The sequence below is a fragment of the Lagopus muta genome, chromosome 4 (genome assembly GCF_023343835.1).
Source record: "Lagopus muta isolate bLagMut1 chromosome 4, bLagMut1 primary, whole genome shotgun sequence".
In the NCBI taxonomy this organism is placed as follows: Eukaryota; Metazoa; Chordata; class Aves; order Galliformes; family Phasianidae; genus Lagopus; species Lagopus muta.
In genome coordinates, this window is record NC_064436.1 from 38,601,259 (window position 1) to 38,614,336 (window position 13,078).

The following is a 13,078-nucleotide window of genomic DNA, read 5'->3' on the forward strand; positions in this document are numbered from 1 at the left end:
CAGGGCACGGGGAGGGTGCAGTGCAGTGCCGACTCAAGTGATGGCAAATACACTTATGGGTTGCAATACATTGGCTAAATGCAGTTCTCTATTAAAATAGCTGGAAATGTAACATTCAAACATGGGGGGGAGAGAGGGTAGGGCACTCTAGTGCTCAAAACCTAACTTATGTGTTTGAAATTTAACTTGTGAAAGTCTCCTTCTCTGATGAACTACTGAAGTAGTTTACATGTCAAAGGCAAACACCGTATGCTTATTTTAAAAGTGCAAACTGGTTAATAAGCAATATGCCATTCCGAATGTAAGTAACAAACCATGAGGTCAGTTTTCCAATAGCTGAGAGTTTACTGAAAAAGTAAAGCCAGAGAAGACCACCCCATTTCAGGATTGTATTTAAATACCTCTGCAAGTTCTTCTTTTAGCTTGTTGTATTGTTCCACATTAAAATGCTGGGCTTTGGATTTCCGGTAGAAGTAGTGAAGGAGCTGCCTGTCTTTGGCAGCAGGGTAAATGTAGTCCTAGCGAAGAAAGAAAGGCACATATTTGAGGTTAGCGAGAAAAAGGAGTCAGAGAAATTCAGCCTGTTTCACAATTACTTATCTAGTTCCACAGGCGTGTACACACATGAGCACAAATACACAAATACAAAATGCTGTTAAGAGACTACACACCCAAGTATGCTCTTATTTGTCCTAAGGACAGTCTTAGACACGTGCCTGAAATCATTTTTGTAGTCTCTTAAGTAATTTTCTATACTAAAGACACAGCTTGAACCTCATGACTGAAGCCACCTGAGTAAATGGACATGACTTTCCAAGGAGTCAGAGAAAGTTCAATTACTGCTTTTTAAAGAGTTACTTGAAAGTCTCAAGCATTCATGCCAACACCGCTGTTCTAAAAAGACAAGCAGTAATCTGTATAAAGACATTTATGTGTATCTGGATACATAAAGTAGGAATACCTCTGCCCTTGTTAAAAATCAGTGAGAAGGAATAAAACTAATAAAGCTAATAAAACATTCAAAGCCAGTTGTTCCTAAAAACAGACATGTCTCACCTTTTCACAAATGGAACCTAATATCTCATGAGGTCTGTGGATTCACCAGCATTATGGAAGGAAACAGTAGCTACTCTTCCACATGACTTCTTAGTAAACAAAGAGTTTTTCCACTACAAATGTTTGACATCAAGATGTCTATTTTGAGAGTAAAGTACAGAACAAAAAAATGAAAAAGAAGCATTCTTCAAAATTTTACAGGATTTCAGGACTAGTCTGCATTGTGCAGCTCAGTTAACATCTGGGTTTATTTATTTACGTTATCGTTCAGTGATTTGCTTCCTGGACACTTGTAAAGCAGTGTTCATTAATTGGTATAGAACTACTAGCTGCTCTCCCTTTACAGCAATGAGCCAGGTACAATTCACTATTCAAGATGATCTACAAAAATTAAAATAAAATGACAGATTTCATTCATCACTTCTCATATCCTGGCTGATGGAGTTTTACAGGTAGTAGTTCTGCTCAGAAGCTGGTTGATAGTGCAGGTGTAACAGTACCTCGCCTGATAACATAAGGCATTTTTATCCAATCCTATCAGAAATCAATCTCAACTCCCCCAATCTGATGGCAAGGCTACTTAATAAATTACATTTTAATCAGAGTTCAAGCACTAGGATTTTCAGTTTTTCTACTCCTTCATTTCAATACTCCAGACAGGAGGGGGAATCACCTGTTTAGTAAGGACAAAGTAGGCATAGAAAGCCATGGCACTCCCATAGGTGATGAAGTATGTGACCGGTTCCATGATGTCCCATGAATAGACCCACCACGTGAGCCATGCCAACGCTCCACCTTGCATTGACATCAAAGCTAAACCAACCCATAGAAGCCTGGAGGTCTTTGCATCGGCACTGTCCATAATTCTGGCTTTCATCTAGGGTGAAGAAATAAACACAGGAACTTGTTCAAACAAACATTAGTTGAGGAGCTCATCAGTTGCACTGCGTTTACTCCTGCTGGGCTGGATCCTTTCTCAATGCTTTCCTCTTACACACTTACCCTGTGAAGAAAGAAAAGGACTGAAATCCAAGGGCAAACAGATCTCCTGGCTACTGAGCACCAATGTTAATTTTCCCTTCCCACTGCTTGAGATTTACATCTGCTGGATTTCTATTCATCATTAAAGGCAGGTCTTGTTAACACTGAGGCTGGTCCTCACACGTAGCAGGTCCGAAGTCAAGGAAGAGTTTGCTCATCCTATCAGACTCCTGTTTCCTTCCTTCAAGCTGAGTTACCTTAACCTGCCCCAGATCAACATGTATAACTTCATTTCTAAGATTACAGCAACCATTAGTCCATACAATCTGCCTTTTGTCTTGGGACACAGGAAACTGCCACAGATAATTTTTAAGCTCAATGTTGGTTTTTTGTTTTTTTTCCCTTTAATAGGTATTCAGAACTCATACAGCAACAGGTGATGAAGTGGGTGTTCAATCCCAATACCAGCCATGCTAAGGCTTGTTCCTGACACTCTTCTCCAGATGTTGCAGCTTTTAACCAGCTAACATGCACTGCAGGAGAGAAAAAGAACTGAACTGGAAGTTATTTGAACTGTATTTGAATTGACTTTGTTTGCATGACAAAGTAGACACTCTATGCATCCATCTGATCATTTTCTATCACAAGACTTACTCCTGTTATGAGGAAATGCTTTTGCACTTAAAAACAGAACAACAACAAAGCCAACTCCCTCCCTTCCAACCTGTTCAAGAGGCATCAGCTGTTCTTTCAGGTGGTCCAGTTTCTGTAGCAATTCTCTCTCTTTCTTGATCTGGTGATCTTCTAAATGCAGAGCCACAAACAGTCTGTGAACCAAGGATCTGATATCTTCCATTTCAGTAGCATGCTCACTACTCAGCTTATCTGAAGAGAAAGTGTTTATCATTTCAAAATATTTCAAGAATCTACCCTTCACTGTTCTCTCCCCAGACCTACACCCATGAAAGCAAGACCATCCAATGGTACAAAACCAAAGAGAATTTTTTTTCTCCAGAGAGGTTCCAATTGTCTGAGACATGCCTTTCACTAGATTAAGCCAGACAGTCAGTGCTATTAAAGCATGGCTCTTACCTTTTACAGGAGTTGACACACTGTACGTTGTGTTGTTGATAACAAGCTTAAAATCATTCATCAGTAAGACCTCCATCAAGGTTGCATCAGAGACCTTGCTACCATCTGCAGAATAAGATTTAAGATCTAGACAGATCATTCTAATCATAAAGAATCTTAAACGTTAACATTAGTGAATCTTTATTAATGTTTGGAAGGGAACTTTGGAAGGGTACTTTTAGTAAATCCTGTAACTGATGGTAAACATTAAAGAGGAACTCAGTGCACAGACTTGAATGCTTTCTCTACCAGCATCATGTGGGCAATCCTCTCAGCTTCATTAGGATTTACTATTATTCTTACTACTATTTCACTATGTTGTCTCCAGTGCTTTTCTCCAATGATTGGCTTAAATTGGAAATTGGTCTGGTTTGGACAGATTTGCATTTCAAGGCAGAAATAGCATTAAAAGAGCTTAGCCACACAGAATCTGGCTCTATACAAGCTTAGCAGACTGCTCCTCTGTGTTGCATACATTTCTCAAACTTAATTTCACCATGCTCTTCTGTATTAGCATCTGCATTTGCATTACATGGATAAAGGACAATATGACTGAAAATCTTGAAAATTCACACATCACAATTATGGCCTTGGAACATGCACATGAATTTGAAAATATTTTATTCCCCCAAGCATCTCTCACTCTGACAATAATTAAAGTTTATATAGGTGATCATAAAGAAAGAGCCTGCAAGCGTTTCTCATAAGAGACTTTTAAATCCCTGCTCGTGAGAATGTTCCCATGAATCAAAAGGAATGTGCATTTTTGAGTAAGCTTCAGAAAACCAGGCTTGGGGCTTATTTCTAAGAGTTTCAGCAGATGTAAAAATCAGGCCTGTGAATACAAAATTGGTTAGAAGTGTAATAATATTGTCTTCACTACAAGCAGGCTCATATTTTCTCGTTATGATTATGACTAGAATTGACCAACTGGAACTGTAGGAAATCCATAAATTGTGATGGAAAGACTTGAATTTTGGTTTTGCCACCTATACACCAGTTTGCATCTGCATTTAAACCTACAACAAAGACTTTCTGGAAATTAAAACACCTTCAGAGAGACCTTACATTCAATTAAAGATTTATGTATTTCCTTAAACAAGCTGTTATAATCAACAGGAACAAGTCTTGTCAGTAGCATTTTTCATATTTTTATTATAGTAAGCATGAACAATACTTGCAATCATTCTGTTTTAATGCCAGTTCTGACTGAGTTAAGATAGCTAGACAAACTGTCCAGTACAAGGCAGACCAGGAGCCACAGAGGCATTAGTATAAAACACTCTAGAGGACCCTTTCCTACTTCTCTCCTATGAAAAAGACTTGCAGGAACTCTACTCCACCAACACCACAGAGAACAAGCCAAGAAAAATATACTGTTTACACCTATTTGCAATGATTTAATACTGCAGACAAGGGAAAAACTGAAATCTGCTATCAGAAAAGCCGTTGTAGAAGTTTTCTTCCTGCTTTTATACTTCTTCCTTACATTCCCTACTATTTTCTTTTGCAAGAGGTTCTTTCCTCCCTGCTAAGAGGAAACACTGCTGGGACATGAAGGGTCCAAGAGCCAGCAACAAGCCACTCCACATTAGCTGTTTGATCTGGGCTTCATTCCCTGTACATACAGAGGGTGTCCTTGCCAGCCTCTGCAAAGGGGTGTGCAGTAGCAGAAAACAGAAGCTTTATTCTTGAGCACAATGATGGGACTACTCACCTCACATGGGTAGGTAAAAGTAGAACTGGAAGGATTTCAGTTCAGAATTTGAAATGTTAATGTGCCCATCCAAATGTTTCTTCCTTCTTCTCTTTTTATAAAGTGTTGTAATAGAACATCAAACGTCATTTGTATGTAAATTAAGTTGACATTTATAGAATGACATTTAAGCAAAAAATGTTCCAAAAAGAAGTGCCACACAGGTTCTTTGTTCTGGATCTGATACATTGCAGATTTATTAACCTGTCCAAACCTTTCATTAGCTGAAAAGTTAGAAAGTTTGAGGAGAAGAGTTTGTTTCGTTTTGGAAAATTCCATGCAGACTTTCAGAAAAGTTTACTTTTCCACCTATGCTTAAGCACAGGTATTTAAAGGTGAACAAAGGGCCACTTTTTGTCTATAGGCATTTTGCAAGACTAACTCTACTGAAAATGAAAGTAAGTCATCAGATAGAGAACTAACATTTTCAATTAAGGCTGAGTTTCATTTAATGGCTAAATGACACTGAAAAGTATCTCCATTAAATCAAACCTTCATAATTTCTCATTAATAATACATTCTTAAATTCAACTCACAATACTTGACCAATAGTTTCTCTTTACAGTATCAGTTTCCTAATGAATTAATCATCTAAGCTGTTCTCTACCCTTACAATTGCCTGGCACCTGAGAATACAGAGTAGAGAATCAAGATATTTTTAATCAAAACAGACAGCATTTGTATTCCAAAGTTGGAGTTTAAAGAGATGACACTAGGTGAAAAGAGCCCAAATTTCTTTACAGTTTGGAATCCGGTGTTCATCTATACCAAAAATGCTAGACTTCTAGGTTTCTCGCAGAAATCATCTTGTGTTTCACAAAAGTCTGAAGTTTGCCCTGAAGCAGAATTGTGTAGTTAACATAAAGCTTTTGCAGACCTAACATGGAAGAATGGGGCTCAGCAGTGAATCACAAATACTTAATTCATGGGTGCTCTTTTGCAGAAATAGCAGTACTGAGAGATACTGTAGGAGAACATTCTTGGTTAGCCCTGCCTTATCTATCCCATGGAAGAACCATTTTTACTGTGAACTTCCATTGTTAAGGGGAAGTTACTGGCAATGATGATTTGCCACAGTGCTGTCTGAAAATACGGGAGAATCCTACAGAATTATCTTTTCTAGAGACATTTCTACCTTTGCTGCCCAGTAGACACAGTATTCAAAAAGAACAGCACAAGACCATCCTGCCAGAAAAATCAACTCGCACAACTTCCTGCATACAGGAAGCTCATGCACTGTGATCCACACAGATTATATCTCTCCAGGATTTCAGAAAGCTGCCCTTTATCACTGCATGCTTTTTCTGTTTGCTTAGCTCCCAATATGTTTTCCACATGAATTCATATTTGCATTAAGGCAAGCATTCTTCCAGCTTCAGAAAAGACAGAACAACTGGCAGACATCTGGAAGAACCAGACTGGTTGCCTTTCAGAATGATCACAGAGGACAAGGATGGAAAAAGATGAAGAAAACCAGAAGAGACATTTATTCAAAAACAGCATGATGAATAGAAGCTATTTGAAAGAGATAACAGAGGAGTCTACTGGTAAGGTTACAGTAGTATGCCCAACTCTGCATTTTACATCAGCTCAAGAGGACTCAGATATTGAATGTGAAACCCAAAAAACATCAGGAGCATTAATCTCAACAGTAACAAAGCAAAATCTGATGCAGGTTTTCAATTATGCTTCAGAGGGGAAGTACAGATGATTTGAACAGGAATTCATTCATTCTGAAGACAGACAAACGTAAGATACCTATTGCAAAGACTTCTGCTTTCACAATTCCTTTATCTTCTCTCTGTACATCCTGCAGAAATGCCCCCACTGTGGCTACCACTGGTTTAACTGCAAACTGGCAGCGTTCTCTTCTTGTAGGCAATGTCAGAGTTATCATGGGAAGACCATGCCTGTAATTAATAGTTACTTCTGGGAAACAAAAAAAAAAAAAAAAAAGAAATGAGAGAAAAAGCTGTATTGTAAGTTGCAGTTTAAGTTAAAGCTATTTTTAAAGCATGGTATAAATAAAGAACACCACATGGTACATTCCTTAATGAATACAGTGCTTTATCTTCTGGGACATGCTGCTTCATGGCAACCTAAAGCTCAGGAAGAAGAGGGGCAGTGTTGAGCTCTGTTCTCTGGTGACAGCAACAGAGCCAGAGGAAACAGCCTGTAACTATGTCAGGGGACAGTTAGGGCTGCCCAGGGCAGTGGTCATGGTGCCAGGTTGCCAGAGTTCAAGAAGCATTTGGACAATGCTCCAGTCAAAGGGTTTGAATTTTGGGTAGTCCTGTGTGGAGCCAGAATTGGACTCCATGATCACTTTGGATCTCTTCCAGCTCAGGGTATTTTATGCTTTATTCTACGCATGTGACACACAATGAACTTGGTCTCGCAGCAGAAGCTGCATCACCCGGCTGAGTTAGGCACTGGCCTGCCTGCTCTTAGCTGACAGTGTTGTGCCTCCTGCTCAGAGAAACTGGCTGACAGTAGATAGCCTTACCGTCAGAGGGCACCAGCATGCTGTAGCAGGCTCCTTCCCGCCGTGCCCAGGTCCCAGCGTGCCTCCAGAGCTGCACCTGCAGCACAGACATGGGAAAATCATTCCAGCAAGGTGAGAATACAAGTTAGCTCATCACAGGCAGCACCAGCTATGCGGATCTATTTCTGTACCATATGACAGGCAAGATGTGCTTCTGAAAAAGCCCTTTCCTTACCAACTCTTATCTAAAAGGCAGAACCATCTTTCCGGAAAGCATGAATGCTGTCAAAGGTATAAGTGACCTATAATTAAACTTTTTGTGCAGCACAGTTTAAATAACTCAGGAAAAAAAAGGGAAGGAAAGAAAGGGGAAAAAATAGTGTTTCTGAAGTGCTTCGTGCAACTCTCTCCTGAAGGCACAGGAGCTCTGCAACACTCAGCTTGTAACAAGACCCAAAACTACATGCATCACTTCACTGCAGTCTCACTGCTGAATCACAAACAGAACATACCCAGTTGTATCAAATAAAACAAGAGCCAGTGCAGCCTGATGGCACTCTTTGCTTCATTACACACCACTAACCACAGTCTAAGCTTTGGCATTCAGGGCATTAAAAAGCAATGCTAACAAGGCAGCTTGCCAAAGCTTGCCAGGCAAAAAGCATTCCCTCTCCAACAGCTGCTGGTGCACTGGGAGAGGTGACCAGGACAAGCTGTTTCCCAGAACAGGTTCAGATGTAACACAGCACAGCACCCTGAAGGCCAAAGCAAGCTCTGCAAGCCAAAGCTCTGTGAAAAAGCACAGAAGGCAAGCTGCAAAGGCAGGACCCACCTGCCTGTAATCCTTATGGGATATATTGGTTTGTAAAGAATCCCAGGCTCAACTATTTGAACAGGAGTATCTCCTATTAGGATGAATACAGAATTTATCTGTAAGAAACAAATCTATCACACACTGTGTGATTCAAAGGCACCGACTCCACCCTGGGTTTCTGCCTGGAACAAGCACTGCTTAGGATTTAAAGATAAAAATAAATCACTCTGGGAATGTCCAACACTAAGAAACTTGTAAATTATAAACTTCAGGCACCAGAGGCAGTCAGAAACCTACACAACAGCAAAATGCCTAAGCATGCCAGCATTATTAAGCACACAAGCAGCAGCAGTCCCAGAGAGACAAAAAGCTGACAACACACACTGTGACTTGCTCACGCCCTCACCTGAGCAAAAGGCTTTCCCTGTAACAGAGCACATGTGTACACACCTACTAGACTCCACCTACAGCAGGCAATTACACATACACACACACAAACATACATAAGGAAACAGCATTCAAAATGTGATCTGTTTCTCACAGAAGATCCTGAAACACAGAGAACTGCCATGTGTAATCTTAACAGCTTCCCTTACAACTGTAAATGTTACTTGTTTATTCTAATGGATATTTTTCAAAAAGTCACACTGCAGTAGAGTGTAACTGAGTTCCCAACAAGCTCTTTCTATGCAAGAATAACTTGGCAGGGTGAGGGGCTGAGCAATCCTTCTCTGTGCATCTCCAGGTTTGTACCTCATGTTTCAGTGAAGCCATTAAGCCATGAGTTTGCCCCCTACAGCAAAACCACCATCCCCTTCTCAAACAGTCTGGAACAGCTGCCACTGGCACAGAAATGAAAACAGCCACCACCATAGCTGGAAAGGAAGGCTTGCGCAGGGCAGGGAAAGACCAGAATAGCAATATCACCTTCCTGTTTTAAAATAAATAAATAAACTCTAAAGAAAACAAAAACACACTGCCTAGCTACATAACATTTTCTGGCAGTATCTGTTCTGGCAAGCAATCTTTTAGGGTGTTGTCTGACTGCTTGCTGCAAACTGAAGCTCAAATTTATGTGTGATGAGTTTGATATGAAAGCCAGCACCATCATCGCTGCAGGAGGCAGCAGGAAAGCCTCTCATCTTCCTCTGCACCATGTACGCAAATACAAATCGTAACTCCTGCTCTGTGGAAAATTACAAAGCATGTAGGGAAGGTATGAATTTTACATATATATATATATATATATATTTATATATATATATATATTTTTTTCCTTATGAAAAAGTTACCTTGAAATTCTAAAAAAAAAAAAAAAAAAAAAAAAAACCACCAAAAAAAAAAAACCCCAAATCACCAGCAGACTCTAAGAACACAGAGAGCACCAATGGCTTTATTTCATTTTGGCTTGCCATTCCAAAAGATTATAAAAATAATCTGAATCAAAATGCAGCTGGCCATATTTGAAACCATTTTGACGTGGCTTACAGAAGCCTCAGATGATACAGCAGTTTTGTTATTTCAACAGCAAAGACAGTGTGCTATCCCACAGCTGCCCACTCAGCCGTACTTTCCAGCGCAGGGCTTGCTGTGCCCTTGTGGTCCCAGCAGCACCTCAGCAAAGCTCGTCTGTCTTTCTACTGTCAGCACAATGTCAATAGTGCCTCAAGACAAACTCATGAGTGGCCTTTACAAAAAAAAATACAATGCTACAGTCCCCAGTATCCTCACTTCCTCCTCTCTAAGGTAACAGTAGGAAAATGAAATTAAAAAAAAACACTGTAATGCAATATGCCACTAAGCATCAGCTTTTTGCCTTTATCTTAAATACGCCGCACTAAAACACAGTAACTAAAAGGCATCTTGCAGCAAGCTCTCCAACAGGCATACTACTGAAACCTACTGACATATTTGATGTTAACTGGTATGGTTTCTGGTTGTTTATTTGGTGTTGGTTTTTGTGCACGTTTTTGTTTTGCATTTTGTTTTAGATCTGCAATAAACACAGCCAACGTCCACTTCAGTCTGATTTTTTAAGAGAAGCAAACCAAGCAATCAACTAATTACAGAATAACAAGCTACAATGTGAGAGTCAACTATCCCCAGACATTTCAGAAAGGCTGAAAACCAAGGGAAACACAGTATTTCCTTTTACTATTTTCACAAACCTTCTTCCCTTTCCCTTCCTACTGAGGAAGGAGACCTAGAAGTCTTTTTGCATCCAAGTTATCAGAAATCTTCCATCTTCATCCAGTTTCAGTCGAGTCTAGCTGTCCAAAAAGTGCTATCATTCCCAACCTACCTCCTCTTTGGAACAGAAGGAAGGATATAACACCTAGAACTAAGATTGCAAACCCAAGAGGCTAAGATTTGAAGAGAAAGCAATTGTAGCATGGAGAATGTGCTTGTGTTTTATCAAAAACAAAAGCAAATCTACTCTGAGAGCTGCGCCATCTGCTCTCTAACAGCACACAGTGAAAAGAGCGGTCTGTCAGCACAGACGGGACTTTTCATTTCGCCCACTGAATGCATCTTAGTTCTTGTGCTGTGCTTTCTTGATAGAAACCCCAACCCAAAAAAACGCTGCAGTATTTGACTTTAATGATAACAAGAGAGACTTTGTTTTAAAAAATACACTTATAATATATCTTATTAGATAAGAAAATGGACTAGCTGAATCTTCTCCTACAAAGGTTCAAGAAAGTGCACATCTTAATGCATACAGCTGCTTTCATATCTCTCAAAAACATGCTTCTATTCATCTCTAGGGGAAACAGTAATTCTTCAAATTGCCAGTCAGGAAGAATCTTGTTTATATTGCAGAGATAACAGAAGAGAAATAACAGGATGCAAAGTCAGATTAATACGATTGCAGCTTTATCACAGTTTTAGCCAACTCCTGTTTTCTTCTTAAAGCACTTCTCAGATTGAAAGCATTGGGCAGCTTGCAACGCATAGGAAAAAAAAGACACTATTCAGAAAACAGAACTGCTTGTCAACACTTCCATTTAGAATGGACTCCTCTGCTTGGAATATAACTAGCTGTACCCATGCCCTAAACCATAAAAAGCAGGGGTTATCTTAATTTATCTAAAAGAGGCACTTTGCAAAATGTATGAATATTGTTTTCTCAGACCTTTCTTTATTTTAACTATGCCTTAAGGCATTTGAAGCTTGGCTAAGCAAAAGTAAAGTACTTGGGAAATCAGGTTGATGCCAGGCTTAAAATTAGCACCTGGCAGAGGTAAGAAGGTGAATTAGAAGCACCAGCAGCAGAGGAGTTCCCAGGGATGGCTCATGCCTGATTTTCATTAAGTTTGCTTGCAGGTAATGCACTGCCAATCAGCTCTGCCAAGCAGACCATGAAAGAGAAGCAGCTGCTGAGGAAGAAAGGAAAGCTGACAGCTCAACAGCATCGCTGTTGCCTCTTCACCATCTCTCCAGCAAGTTTTCATCTCATCTCCACTGCAGGCACAACCAGTTCCTTAGCCTTATGTCCACGTCTGCCTTGGCCCCAGCATAATTGCAGGGGCAAGTAGCTGCATGCTACACTGCTAAAAAAATTTCTCCTTTTTACCTGCAGCAACATTTGTCTAGATAATTATTGAAACACAACAGACCATTAAAAAAATGTCTTTATTATAAACATCCATACCTCTGTTCCTTCATTTCTTGTTAAAGATCTGCCATAGAGCTTGCCCAAGCATTTCAGAAATAGAGTTTTGCACAGGCAACTGTGAACGTGTACTTTTCCAAAGGGAGAACAGTTTTCTTTTGATTAGTTGATGAAAAACTGGTCGGAACGGACAGTCTGATCTCAGTATACTTTTTAACCAATGAAATCAATGGCGTAATAAGGCAAGTAAGCAGATGGCTAATTGCTTTCCTTCCAAGAGATTCTGATGGGCAACATCAAAAATATTTTTGAGGCAAACACTCTAAGAACATCCACAGCCAGTAACCAGAGAACTTAAAAACATAATTTTATAGAAACTGCAACAGGTTTTGTCAAAACAACCAGCACCAGCTGCAATACGTAGAGATATCCAGCCCACCCACCTGTCTTTACTCTGTATTATAAGGCTGATCATTTAACTTTTCTACTGAGCAGGCAATGAGAATGGAAAAACTGAACTTTTCCAGTACAGCTTTCCAAAGGCTTTTTCTAAACTTTTTTATCATAAAAGAAGCAAGTAAGCCCAGCACAGGAAGATGAAAGCCCCCATGTGCTCTGAATGGTCTGGCATCTGTGCTGGGATGTGCCCACTGAGCTTTTCCCAGAGCAAACTTGCATGTGTGCTTGCTGCTCATCCAGCACCTTTCAGATCCATTTCTTCTTCCTCTATTCGTATGTTAATTCCCACAGACAGGATTTCATCCAGAGGGATCTAGAGAGGTTTGAGCAGTGGGCCCAGGTGAACCTCATGAGGTTCAACAAATCCAAATGCAAGATCCTGCATTTGGGTTGAGGGAATACCAATACAATACAAGCTGGAGATGAAATAATTGAACACAGCCTGCTGAAAAAGACCTGGGGGTAATGGCAGATGGCAAGCAGGACATGAGCCAGCAATGTGCCCTCACAGCCCAGAAAGCCTACCATATCCTGAGCTGCAACAAAAGAAGCGTGGCCAGCAGGGCGAGGGAGGTGATCAGATTCTATACTGTCACTTCACAGAATCACAGAACAGCCAGGGTTGGAAGGGACCTCAAGGATCATGAATCTCGATGCTATGAATAATTTTTTTCACTCTTTCAAGAGTCCTTGTAGCTTCTTTAAATAGGATTCAGATGTGGCCACCACGTATATCCATGCTCTATTGTGCCTCACAGGACATCTGCATCCTTCGCTTCC

General features: G+C 40.2%; 1 protein-coding gene across 5 annotated transcripts in view; it reads right to left on the reverse strand.

Moving 5' to 3' along the window:
- MCUB (mitochondrial calcium uniporter dominant negative subunit beta) overlaps positions 1 to 13,078 on the reverse strand; it is a 36,310-nt gene that overhangs the window by 672 nt on the left and 22,560 nt on the right. For all 5 annotated transcript variants that reach the window (XM_048942415.1, XM_048942413.1, XM_048942417.1 and 2 more), the window contains 6 exons: positions 7,431 to 7,506; positions 6,683 to 6,853; positions 3,130 to 3,234; positions 2,762 to 2,922; positions 1,730 to 1,933; positions 402 to 518 (listed from right to left, as the gene is read on the reverse strand). In XM_048942415.1, the coding sequence (XP_048798372.1) occupies positions 402 to 518; positions 1,730 to 1,933; positions 2,762 to 2,922; positions 3,130 to 3,234; positions 6,683 to 6,853; positions 7,431 to 7,506 (834 nt within the window). The remainder of the gene's footprint in view (positions 1 to 401; positions 519 to 1,729; positions 1,934 to 2,761; positions 2,923 to 3,129; positions 3,235 to 6,682; positions 6,854 to 7,430; positions 7,507 to 13,078) is intronic.